A 12,984-nucleotide genomic window follows, 5' to 3' on the forward strand; every position below is an offset into this window, starting at 1 on the left:
ATCGCTTTATTCAGTTAAAGTGAGGCTGTAGGTTATTGGCTTGCTCCGAATACAATGTAAATAATTATGATCGATCTATACATCAGGCCTTTAGTCTCCTTTGGGTATCAGCATTTTTAGCAGCGCAAACCATTTACACAGTTTCCATTGTACGGGCGATGTGGATTTGGATTTGTGCATACATTGAGTTACCATGCAACAAGTTTTTAAATGGACTTTCGCATGATGTGGATTAATGCAGGCGCTTTATTAAACAAGATAAGGAATTCTCCGCCAGAGGTCATAGCTGTGCTGTCTCACTTAGCAGCACGCTTTCTAAATGGAAACGGAGTGAGTGTAGAAAATGTTTAAACTGGAATAGCCTGTGGGACATTATTTTAGGCATTATTCGCAAGTGTCGTTTCCATTTTTCGCAAGCATGCAACATCCAACCAAAAATTGCAAACAATAAAACTCCATTGACTCGTGAGTTTCTGCTGTTTTCATCTCGCTGTTGACGCGAACTTGCGGGTTATTCGTGCCATGAAAACATAGCGTTAGTAAGTTAAGTAAACTTTACTTTCACTCTCTGTAAATGTACTATATTAACCACCAACCTAATGAGTACAATTTGTACAATTTAAATAACGAAAATAGAAACAGATCCTACTACTTGTTTTGTATGACAAAAAGAGGTTTATACAAGCAAGCACTGGAAATGAAGATTGATAAATGATGACATCAAGAAACATCCTGTAATATGCCTGACTACTCAGCTGTCTATAAGCTTGAATGCGTGCCAATATACCCACACACAGTCATAGTTCTCTTTCACACAAAGATAGCATGTGCATCTTTCCCATTGAATGTCATTAGGAAATGACTAGTATGCCTTCATTGGTCTCCGATTACATGAAAGAAAACATAATGAACACAGATGGCTAGCGGTGTCTGCCCATATAGGCTCTCCGACTAGACTTTGAAATGGGAAATATTTACCTTTATGCACACTCAAGGATGGCCCAAACAAAAGATCTCAAAAATTCTAGAAGCTGTCTATGCCATTCCTAATATAGCTATTTACACGTATATCGTAAGACTGATTTGTGTACAAAAACAGAATGTAGAGTGAATTGCTGTTACCAGTTTGTTACAAACTTGACAACTGATTCCCAAACAAGTTTATGGAGGTAATGCTGTGCATTTGAGAAGAAATATCACCTCTACCCTTAGTCATAAATTAACTGGAAATAGAGCCTTTGCTCACCATTGTTCCATTGCATCCAGGAAAACCTTGTACTCCATAAGGACCTTCCATACCTGCCAAACCCTGCCAAAAAAAAACAAGGAACTACATGTATATGCTAAAGTGGCTTTAAGCAAAAAGTTTAAAATGACAGGCTAGCTAACGTTTTCCGCTGGGTTTAGAAATTCTCTGGTCAGACAGTTGCAATTTTGAATTGAATTCTATATTTTCTTAAAGTAAGACAATTGCTAAGAAATATAGTGGCAAAATCATTGATGCTACATGTGCACAATAATTAGGCTACTCGAGGGGCAGAGCCCAGTTGGCAGGCAGTGAGCAGGGTGTGGCTCACATTGATGAAAATCACGGCAATCATTATACATGTATAGGCGACTCTTGATATCATCCTTGAAAATCTATTAATGAATAACTAGATTGTAAAATAGCTTGTGTATCATGTATGACTGATTGAAATAAAATTAATGGTATACATAACTCGCAGTAATAACAATGGCAGGGATAATACTAGTGAAAACGAAACACGAAAATAAAATTGAATAAAAATAGTGAAATGGTCAAAACCAAGCAAAAGAAGTGTCAAGGTCATGAGTAACAATAAGCTTAAAAAGATTAATTTCTTTTTGCCAGCCTTGAAGTTGAACTATTGAGACAATACATAAATTAGATTTCCTTTGAAGGGTCCTGATATGAAGAAAAGTTTTAGAGAAGAAGGTATACGGAGTGAAGGAAGAAACGCCTTTGCGAGACAAGACCTTCAAGAAGTCTCAGTCTACAAAATGTTACCAGCTTAGCTGATAATATTTGATTCATAGTATGGAATATTGTAAAAGTTGTCCCCACATGGTGAGCTAGTAATAACTTTTCTCTATTATCTAAGGACGCTAACTTTCTTTCCATAGATTCAATTGTCATCATATAAGTTTATGGTACTATGTCTGTCATAGCCTTATAGTTATGCGTTTCACCGTGTTTGATAGGCAAATTGAATAACAGCTCATCTCTTCCTTTGCTCTCTCCAGCAAGCATATTACCAATTTCTGATGCCGGACATCTCAATCATAAAAATGTACACAGAATGTGCAAGCATGGAAAGCTGCCTACAAAGTCTCTCATGTTCACATCTTAAATTACCTTATTTCCTGGTACTCCAATTCCTCCGGGACGTCCAACGGAACCCTGCAAATACAATGGTGAAAGTCATAGCACTTTCTTAATGAAGTTGAGAAGATTTTTGACAGCCTCAACTGTAAATGTGAGTAACAGTATGCGTGCTAATCAAACAGGATGGTCAACTACTAGAGGCAAACACAAAAGAAGACAGTTTATACATATTGGGAGACACATGAATTGACAAAAATTTCCTAAAGAATGTCAAAAATGTGTTAGCTGCCTATCTGTTGAACATGACTACTGCATTTGATGACGTAAACCCAAAACTATTATGAGAACAAAATCGATGAGATGAGAAACTCACTCTTTCGCCTTTGGAACCAACAGCTCCGTTATCTCCTGGTGTTCCCTTTTCTCCGAGAGGACCCGGATAGCCAACTGGACCAATTTCTCCAGGCATACCTGACAATCCTCTCAAGCCAGGGAGTCCAAGGCTACCCTAAAGCAAATGTACATAGTAACCTTAAAACCTGCCCCGTTCAAAAACACTTTGACGCTGCACAAAAAGTTCTGATGCTTTTATCTTATAAAAACTCAATGGGCTCAAAATATGCAATGCATTTCAGCGGAGTAGTATTTCCTACATTGCGTAAATAAAAATATTGGCAAGCATGCGAACTAGTCGATAGTAAGGCAGACTCATTCCTAAATCCTAATAAGCCGGCAGATTTTGAAAAAGATTTATTTTTGGCTGAGTAAACAACTTAAAAAATTTGTCGAACTGAATTTGAAGAAGTTCAATTCTCAAACGAGTTTTCAATTGTGACAACTCATCAGAACACATTGAGTTCAATTCTACATCCTCAAGCAGAATAAGCTAGCATGCGCTAATAACCAATAAAAATGAAGAACATATTTGGGCGTGTAATATCAATCACCAGTGTTGATTGGTCAACATGCTTAATCGAGAAGCAAGTTGGTAGTCACAAAATCGACCTAAAGCTAGTAAACGATCATCGGTAGTTTGCAGGTGGCTCGGAAAAGTTCCTTATTTCCTTATTTGTGGTTCTAGGTGTGAAAGGGCTTGCGTTCAACCTGTTTTGCAAAGCAAAACTGTGTCTTACCCAAGTAAGAAGTAAAAAGCTCCCAGCGTGTCTCATCACGACATGAAAAGCTTGTCTGAGAAGTTTCATTAAGCAATTCTTTTAGGAACAACATAAAAGGCATTAAGTTGATGCTGCAATCTTTGCCCTTGACGCTAATCGTAATACGCATCTAATAAAAGGAAGCAATATATGTTATTATACTAGAGTGTACATTAACATGCAATCAGCTGAGTAGATATTACAGGAATAATTGCGCAAGGAGCTTTATTATAGCCATTTACATGTAAGTACATGATGCTCTTCTAGTTACAGACTGCAACGAGCAATTGATTTCATTGGCATGTTATAAAGGAGAGGAAGAAGAAAGCAGAGTTTAGAACTTTAGAGGGTGGCAATATGACAGCCACATCGGAACTTTAAAAAAATTCCCACCTCAATCAACGCAACTAATAAAGAGTATGTAGGAAGTCAAAGAGTTCTTCATTCTAATAATAATAATACTAATGATGATGGTAGGCAATACCATGATAATGTTTTTTTGCATCTTATATATTTGGTAAAAAATTAAGACACTTTAAAATGCTTTTGTTAAAGCGTTTCAGCTTTTTTGTTGTGCTAAAACAGTTACTATGATCATCAACAGAAGGAGACATGATCAACCACAAAGAGACAAACAACAATATTTCAATGTTCACTTTGCATCAACAAGTCTTTGTAGTTTTAACTTGTTGATGGGTCGAGCAGTCACACATTTAAGCACAACAGCCAAAGACTTTATTTTGAATAAAGAACACCAGCTACAACATAAGGTCATGTTTGTGTGCTCTATACCTTCTAAGAGTTGTCTGCTGCTGCGTAAACTTACGCTCTCACCACTGCCAGGTCATAAACCATCTGTTTCCATGACTTAATTGGCTAAGCATTATTGGCCTAACAGCCAATGGTTTCAGACCTCAACTACCTGTATCTTCTGTCTAATCATATTCGCTGACATTGCAGCCGAGCATCTTACTATTACAAGATCAACGCTACGCCACTGTGGTAGAAAGCTTGTTCTCTGACCAATTTGTCTGAGCTAGCCACGCAACCATCATGAGTCTAGTCTATGTTACTATTAATGATGTAGGCAGCTAGTCTAACTAGCCATAAGGTTAATAAAAAAACAGTTAGGTAATCACTCATTAGTTAGACGTACTAATTACCTTTTATAGGTGAGTTGAGTAAGTGAACCATTACAGCTACACATAACCACTCATTTTAGACATAAGGCGAAGCCTATGATTACAACGGTGAGTAATTCTAGAAATCGCTGACTTTGAGGAAACATCTAGAAGGAACAGCGCTATGTTTGATGTGAATAAAAATAAAACTAAGATGATTAGCCATTTTCTCTTGTATAAAATAAAACCACTCCGCGTTACTAAATGTTAGTCAAGACTCAGGACTGCTGATAAAAGTTATTCTACGCATTATTCATATCTGTACAGTTAGCTGCATTCCTCGCTTGTAGGACTTTTCTAGAATTTTTCGATATCAATGTGTTCTAAATTGACATCTGTCTGACAGTCTCTGTGCTCAAATCGGTCAAAATACAGAAGACACTCCGAGGGATTTTACGTTGTACGAACAGTAAAATACATTTAAATTGCCTAATCCGCTTCAAGATCTTTCCAAACTCACCCCAACCAACAAATTAAATTTTTAATTTGTTGGCTGCACTGTAACTGTAATATTATTAGTTTGCATCGACAGTTTTTCTCCTTTTTCTGATCAATTTCACTAGCATTATAGACTCTGATTGCAGTAATTTTATAACAAGTTGATGGGGAGCGCACATATTTGACGCCCACTTTCAATGATTTGTTCATTTTTTCTAGACAACAAAGTCTATTCTGGAAAGTAAAACTAATAGCAAATATTTTATACACCTTCAATAAAGCAAAATAAAACTATATTTTACTATAAAAGAGCGGTGTTTATTTGTTCATCGTCTATCTGTATCCAGAGTTTCAAAGCTAGGATAAAAGATGAATTCCGACGATACTCCAACTTGTGATATTCAGATTGATAGACCAACACTGTAACACCTGCACCAATCAATCACCTTTAAGTATTTATGAACAGTAGCGCTGATACCTATTCTCTGTTTTGTCCACGCATCTGACAATCGATCACAACGAACTAGAATGTCAGAGAAGTTATATAATAGATATAACGCTATAGGCTACATACATCTTTTTTTCACATGTGCGGCGAGATATGTTACCATTCAAATCGAATTTGAGAAGTTGCCCCTATTTGACACTTGACGTTACATGGAATTTTTAAAGTAGTATGAAGCAAAAACTTTGCAGTTTTTTACGTTGTCTGGAATTATGTTATAGGAGCTATAACATAATTCCACGCTAGATATATGGCCATTGGAATTACCTAAAAAGAAAGGTATCAGCCCGTAGAAAGGAGTTGAGGTCCAGACCTAAACTAGCCTTTGAAGGAGGTGTAACATGGGAATTTGTCAAATTTTAAACCATTGTAATTGTTCATATTTTTATTTATCTATTGTTTTTCATATTTTTATTTATTTAACCCGATGTTTGTGTATCTTGGTCAGCCCTTCAAGCTATGATGTTGTCAAATGCTAGTGACCAGACATGTTTACTGCTGGCCGCAAGTCTTTACTACCATTCAACAACACCTACAAATTCCCAAGAAGCAGCAGGGTGCAATTATAAATATAGCATATTTAATATTTTTTGCTACTAAATTGTAAAATAGAAAACTTCATAGCAATTGTATCAGATGCAGACAATACTAACAAGAATCTTTAAAGTCATATTTTCATAAGTCTGTTCTTTTTCCTGATGCTTAGGGAGAAAAAAACACACATCTCTACTGTTATATCTTTAGTGTTACTTGTTTATGTTGTTATTAAAATCTAGTTTTGGACTATAAGTTCTATATTAGATTTAATAAACTTGTTTCAACTCGATAGACGAGACTTCTTTGAAGTGTTTGTATTACTGAAATGTCACAATACAAGAAGCTTCAAGACAGAAAATAGTTTCATTGTGAAGCTTGAAACAGTTTTATTGAAAACTAGCTGAATGCCCAGTGTTGTGCAGGTAAAAAAAGTTTTTGCATAAAAATTCGTGTTTAACTTTCGCTAAATTTCTTTATGTAGTGAATTTGAGTAACTTAAGCTAGCGATTGTAGTAGGTAAACTAGTTTAATTACCATTAATCTGTATATATCTTATATATCCATATATATTTCTCAAAGTATGTCTGTCGTATGTGTGTAGGTTTTCCGGCTATAGCTATTATTAGAACAGCTGAGCTGGACAACAATGCAGACTCAAGTCATGGCTTACTGTCATTGGAAGCCTAACTTTATTAACTAGCTTAGTGGAATTTTCCATTGGCAATATGCCAGGCTACTAGCTTGAAAGGTACAGTTGTTTGACGAAGTTTTAAAACCTTTACAGTTGTTTTTATTTTTCTCTTAATTTATTTCAACTACATGACACACTTCTCTCATGATATGTAGTTTGAAAGTTAGAATGGCAAATGTTGTTATATGTTAAATACAAATCAATTTTCTGTCCAAAGACTCTTCTATTACACGGGCAACGCCGGGTGGCACAGCTAGTATATATATATTTCTCAAAGTTGTTATGTGTGTCATTGAAGCTATAACTATTAAAATCGTAGAATAAAGAATCCTTAACACAGAATATTTGATCTCGAACTCTCTGGTTTGCCAGTCCAATGCCTTACCAATTCAGCCACACTAGGATGATGAATTCAATAGGCGATATGGGAGCAAATAAGCTACCGCTTTCGGTCGTGAAGCAAAGCGATAGCGTAATGTTCTGAGAAACGGTAACTCCTATTAGTAAGCTTACTCAAATTATCCATTGACAACGTGCCAGGCTAATAGCAAGTGGCAGGCAACTCTCATTACTTTTCATTGTTTATAAGCTGATTTTTAATACCCGGGCAACACCGGATAGCTCAGCTAGTCTTACTATATAATGAGCTGTTATTATAACTTAAGCCAGCGTTAAAAAAAGACTGTGTCCTGCTCTTTGTGAGAGATTGTGTTGAGATGTTACATAATAACATCGCGATATACTGTGAATCGTCTATAAACAGACAATTCGCAATATAACACCATTCGATATTGCAAATTTGGATTATCGAGTCGTATCGTCTGAAGATTTATGGAAATCGCCAAGCTCTACATAATCTGAGATGGGACCATCCTACCTAATATCCGTCATTGGGATGTGTATAAAAATAAATTGTATTTGTGAACTACATACTTTGATTATTTAATGTTAACTGGTCTTTATTGCTAACTTCATAGCAGATTGTATTGCAATTTTTTTTATAAATATAGTTACACTAATAAATTTTAAAAATTTCCTGAAACCTATTCGGGTTATTTTTTTTACCGTTAGAAAAACTAACAGTAAAAAAATTCTCAATATTTTGCAGTTGATATAGATGATTTTATTAAAGGCTATAAATATACATAAATATGAAGTATATGATTATATGAAATATATATACATATTGTATGATATATGAAAACTGGAAACTCACCTTCTCTCCCCGAACACCTTTACACTGCCCACACGGTACGTCACATCCCCTCTGACCGCATTCCTACAATCAAATCTCATATTCAGTTTGCTCATAAAGGTGCCATCTTGTTAGGAGGATATTTGAAGATAATTAGTAGGATAGTTTGGTTATTGTCTTGTCACGCGACGTTCTCCCGTGAATTGAAAGGCCAACAAAAGGCTCGATATAAAACTTATCGTAGTACTAGTTTATGACAAACACTTCGGGTTTACCGAAGATCTTGTATCAAATATAGATGCTCGCTACTTCACAGTTTTGTTTCGGCTTGATCTAATCGTCAAGTCGTAATCTGATCATGTGACCCAATACTTCGCAAAGAATTTCTGCAGCACTTTTTGATTATCACAGGTGACCAACAGGCTTGTCATGATTAGCCTCGTCATGATCGAGCTAAGGTTAAAAAGTTAAACGATATTTTACGGTAAGTTATAAAATATCAGTGCTAAAAGTGACAGCATTACAATGACGATGAAATAGGCGCGTAAGAACAATAGACATGGTTTTATTGAATGTGTGAAGTACATTTGTGAAAATATTTCGACGAATGAGGTTGCATGAAAGTGTAAACAGAAACCATCTCTCACAACTACGTCACATTTTAGCCGTTTTGAAAAGAGAATCCAAACTACGGCGGTCTCATGTGGCTGCGATTAACTGTTCGTTTTTGAGCTTTTAAGAGCTTGTAATCATATTTCCACATATTTGACACCTACAACACAACAGAGTAAGACATGGTGGATTTTTTGATACCAAGTAACTGTAACGTGAATTTTGTTGCAAGTCAACCTTTAAATGTTGGCCTAGTGAAGGGTCCATGAAGTTTAAGCGCTAAAATGATAAAAATGATGCAAAGTGTGGTCTGTCCATTTTGTAATTGTGATTTTTATAAAAAGAAAGTAGACAGTTTTTAGTTTGAAATTTCGCTGCAAGTAATAGGAATTATTTTGTGTATATATGCATTTTATTAATGGAGCTGCTCTCTAAATTAGCTAGAAAACCTTCGGTAATTTTTAATAGCTATAACAATATTATAGCAAACAAAACTCTGAACATTTGTGTTAGCGGATTAAGCTAATGTCGTCGATCTAAAAAATAACTGCCTAAAAATAATTGTCCGCAGTCTCTCTAATCCTTGGTCGACCAAAAACAAAAATGGAAACACATCTGAAACAACTTTTGTACAAATCTAAAGGTTTTGGTTTTATCATTAGGCAAAAGCTTTATTATTAGGCAAATTTGTTTTACCAATAAATACTTTGTGGGTTAATGTTTGGTCATCAATAGATTGCAACTGAGAAGTTGCTGAGAAACTATCTGTGAGGGATTTATACAAGGAATGAGAACTTTAATCGATATATATAAATCTCAATGTTTGTCAATCTTTTTGTCTGTCCGCGTGTCCAGATATAAACATGAAGGTTTAGGAATGAAAAGTCTAGATTTGAACTCTCAATCTCCCGTTCTACATACCGGCATTTATCCAATACACTACGCTGTCCAGCTTGGTATACTATGGAATATGGTGGGCACATACTTATTACACATGCCAACCTTTCATCGCTTCATGTTTAATACTGCAGCAAGAGTTATGCATGAAGCCATACCAGAAAAAAAAAATGTGTGTCCATATGTGAAAAAATATGCTTAAACTCAAATGGCCAACAAGACTATAATTGCAATCAGTAGCCTATAAATCTGTAGTAGGTACAGCCGGTACAGTATGAACTACACAAAAACGAACAAGGTATACATAAATAAACACAGTACACAAAAACAAACAAAACACCTTCATTTAAAAGTTAGAATCGTAATTTGTTGTATATGTTGATTAAAAATAAATTTGTTAAGTAAAAACTTTTTTATCACCCTTTCAACGCTGGGTATTCATCTAGTCTTTACTACAGTAAGAGCCGCTCGTCTGTCTGTCTGTCCACAACCACAGTTGAAGATTGCGAAAAAAATTGCATTGCACAGGATTCGTCTTAGCAGTCTGGTGCACTACCTCCACGGCACTAATCATCCACCTTGATGGATTTTAGCATTGTTCTGTACATACTTATTCTCTGTGCTTTATCGGCACACATGGCGACCTCTAAATACAGACTACACTGTCAAGGTACTAGTGTTCATAAAGTTGAACCTCGACTTACGATTACCTCTACATACGACACACGTTCGACCACGTTTGACACACGACAAAATACTTGAAATATTTACAAATATATGGCAAGCAAGAGATTTACATAGAATTTGATTGTCTATATATTTTAAAATAATGCTGCAGTTTTAATCTGTACGCTTATGAAACTTTTATCTTGTAATCTTGCTCGGAACCGTCTTCGCACTGAACAAATGATAATTGTAATTGAAATGCTTTATCAAAGATGGCTTCTCAAACTTTTGACATTCAGCTCGACCGACCAGCACGCCATCACCTGCGATAACCGACCACCTTCCAAGTGTTAGAGAATAATCTTTACTATAATAAGGCTTGACATTCAGTGACATTAAAGACTGTTCACGGCTTGTTTTCATGAAAGCTGTGTAGAGATTTGCGTTGATAACGAAAGATATATCGAGCAACTCTAGGCTTGCTGCTAGTTCTATATATTTTTGAACTCTGGAACGAATTGAATTTAATACAATGCATTCTTACCGACTTATTTGTTCCAACACACAATAGTTTTGACATATGAAGTGAGTATCAAAACAGATTAACTCCGTATGATGAAGTTTGACTATGTTTCAAATAATCAGGTAGATCTGTTATTAATCCTATTCAAAGTGTGTTAGAGTGACTGGCAGCAGGACTAGAAAACTGTTGCAAAACAAAATTGATTGATATAAAGTATTTCTTGTAGTAGGCTGTGATCAATATGTTATGTTTTATAATTTGCCTGTGGTTTCTGGTTACACAGGCATATGCGCTAAAGCACCAATATCTAGCAAGGTACATGCCATGCTGAGGCCTTCGTGGTGACACAGTTGAAGTTTTATTTCATGATACTACGCTGCTAACACTATCCTGGCAATGGATGTTAAGCTTTGAAATATTTTCAATGATTATTTTTTATTTTCCTAGTAGTAAGAAAGTATCCCTATGACAGTCTGGTCATTTTGCCAACAGGATGATGAATGACCAGAGAATCAGCCAATGAATCATCTTGAACAAAATTAGCTGAGCGAATCAGTGGCCCCTGTTCACAGAAGATTCTTCTGCCTGGTCCCAAACAATGGGCCATCCAAAAATAATTAGAAATGACAGTATCCTTAACATGACAAATAATTAATTAGCTAGTAACCAGTGAAACAAGTCTGTTTAAAGTTTCATGGTTTTAGAATGGCAGATCATAAAATTTTAGCAAGCTGTATTTACAAACTAGTTCCTCACATTGTGCAATTAAGAACTGCCAACCCGTTGGACCTAGTAACAATAACAATGTGCAGAACTGAGAAGGGTACATATCAGTGCCGGCATTGGTGTAGTCAAAACTAGGATTATAGCCTAGGGTATGTTATTGCAGCTAGTGGAATCAGAGACATTTGACTTCTATATGATAAAAAGAAAGCTAAAGTTATTGTTTGAGATGATATGAAGCTAGATTTTGTTAACTGTCTGAACAGAGACAGAAAACCAAAGAGCGTTGCGTGCTACAAACGTGTTTAATTGTATCTCGGATGAAGTATATCAAATTATATTTGTGAACAGCTTGGCTGTGCTGTGAAGCTGTAAAGTTAAGCTATGTGACCAAAAATACTTTTTCGTGAAATATAATTCAGCCTTGAAGGTGTGAGGATGCAAGATGGGTACAGAGAACCACGGTTAGCGATTTTAGTTGGAGTTTTAGCGAAGTTGGAGGTTCAAACATTTTAAATGAAAGACGGCTAGTTTCATATTGAAAATCAAGCTAAATAAGACGACATTTAAAACATTACCTAGTGGTTTACATACTATGCTACAAACATTACCTACTGGTTTACAAACTATGCTAAAACATTACCTACTGGTTTACATACTATGCTAAAAAAAGTATATCTCACAGGAGTTGAAACTGAAGAGCAATAAGGAACAATTCATTGCTTGATGCGTTCCATTTCAAGACAAAACAAGTGTCTCTTCAGTCGAGGCCTATGTTTTAACACGAAACGCTGCGTAACAGCTAACACCCGAGGTGACTGCGTGCAGATCCTAGCCTAATAAAAACAATGCTTAGTTTATCCTCCTGGCCTACACACAGCAGCAGTCCTGGCCTAGCTAATGGAGAGGCTTTTTAAGGTGAAATTTAATCAACTTCACCGAGATGACTCCTTGCCAACTAAGAGAAAAATTGCATAAAAATCAAGTAGTTTAGAGGGTGAAGATTACGTTGTGATAAAAAAGAGCGACTCTAATAAAAAAATACCTACAGATTTTACTTTTAATTTAGTTTTATAAAATGAAATGAGCAAGCTAAGGAACAATAATCCATAAAAGTATTGTTTTTCTCACTTTTTGATGACATGTTGAAGAATTGGTGGCTGCCATAGCTTAATTCCGATACTTATTGTTCGACCAACAATACTACTGCTACCATTTTCTTTTTTACAAACCAGGTGGGTTACAACATCAGCAGCCATGTCAATAATAACTGAACTTTCTCATGAATACTAGATCTATTGATTTATTTGATATTTGCTATGAAATTCACTTACTCTACTAAAAAAATTTCAGTCACAGCTATCTGCTTGTCTATTAAGGTTGCTAAATAATGTGCTATATATACGCCCCTTTCTGCTACAAGTTCCTATTCATAATCGGAAACAAGTTAACAAACTTTTTGTTAGCAATAGCCGAAATGCTATCATGTTTTTCAAACCAGATGGTAAATTGCTC

At 35.7% G+C, this 12,984-nt stretch overlaps 1 protein-coding gene across 3 annotated transcripts in view; it reads right to left on the reverse strand.

The window, feature by feature from the left end:
• The window catches only part of LOC137407402 (collagen alpha-1(IV) chain-like), a 104,646-nt gene that overhangs the window by 91,325 nt on the left and 337 nt on the right, over nt 1-12,984 (reverse strand). For all 3 annotated transcript variants that reach the window (XM_068094051.1, XM_068094052.1, XM_068094050.1), the window contains exons 2-5: nt 8,070-8,132; nt 2,721-2,855; nt 2,378-2,422; nt 1,247-1,309 (exon numbers count right to left, since the gene is read on the reverse strand). In XM_068094051.1, coding sequence (XP_067950152.1) covers nt 1,247-1,309; nt 2,378-2,422; nt 2,721-2,855; nt 8,070-8,132 — 306 coding nt within the window. The remainder of the gene's footprint in view (nt 1-1,246; nt 1,310-2,377; nt 2,423-2,720; nt 2,856-8,069; nt 8,133-12,984) is intronic.

This window comes from Watersipora subatra, chromosome 10 (assembly GCF_963576615.1).
Source record: "Watersipora subatra chromosome 10, tzWatSuba1.1, whole genome shotgun sequence".
Lineage (NCBI taxonomy): Eukaryota > Metazoa > Bryozoa > Gymnolaemata > Cheilostomatida > Watersiporidae > Watersipora > Watersipora subatra.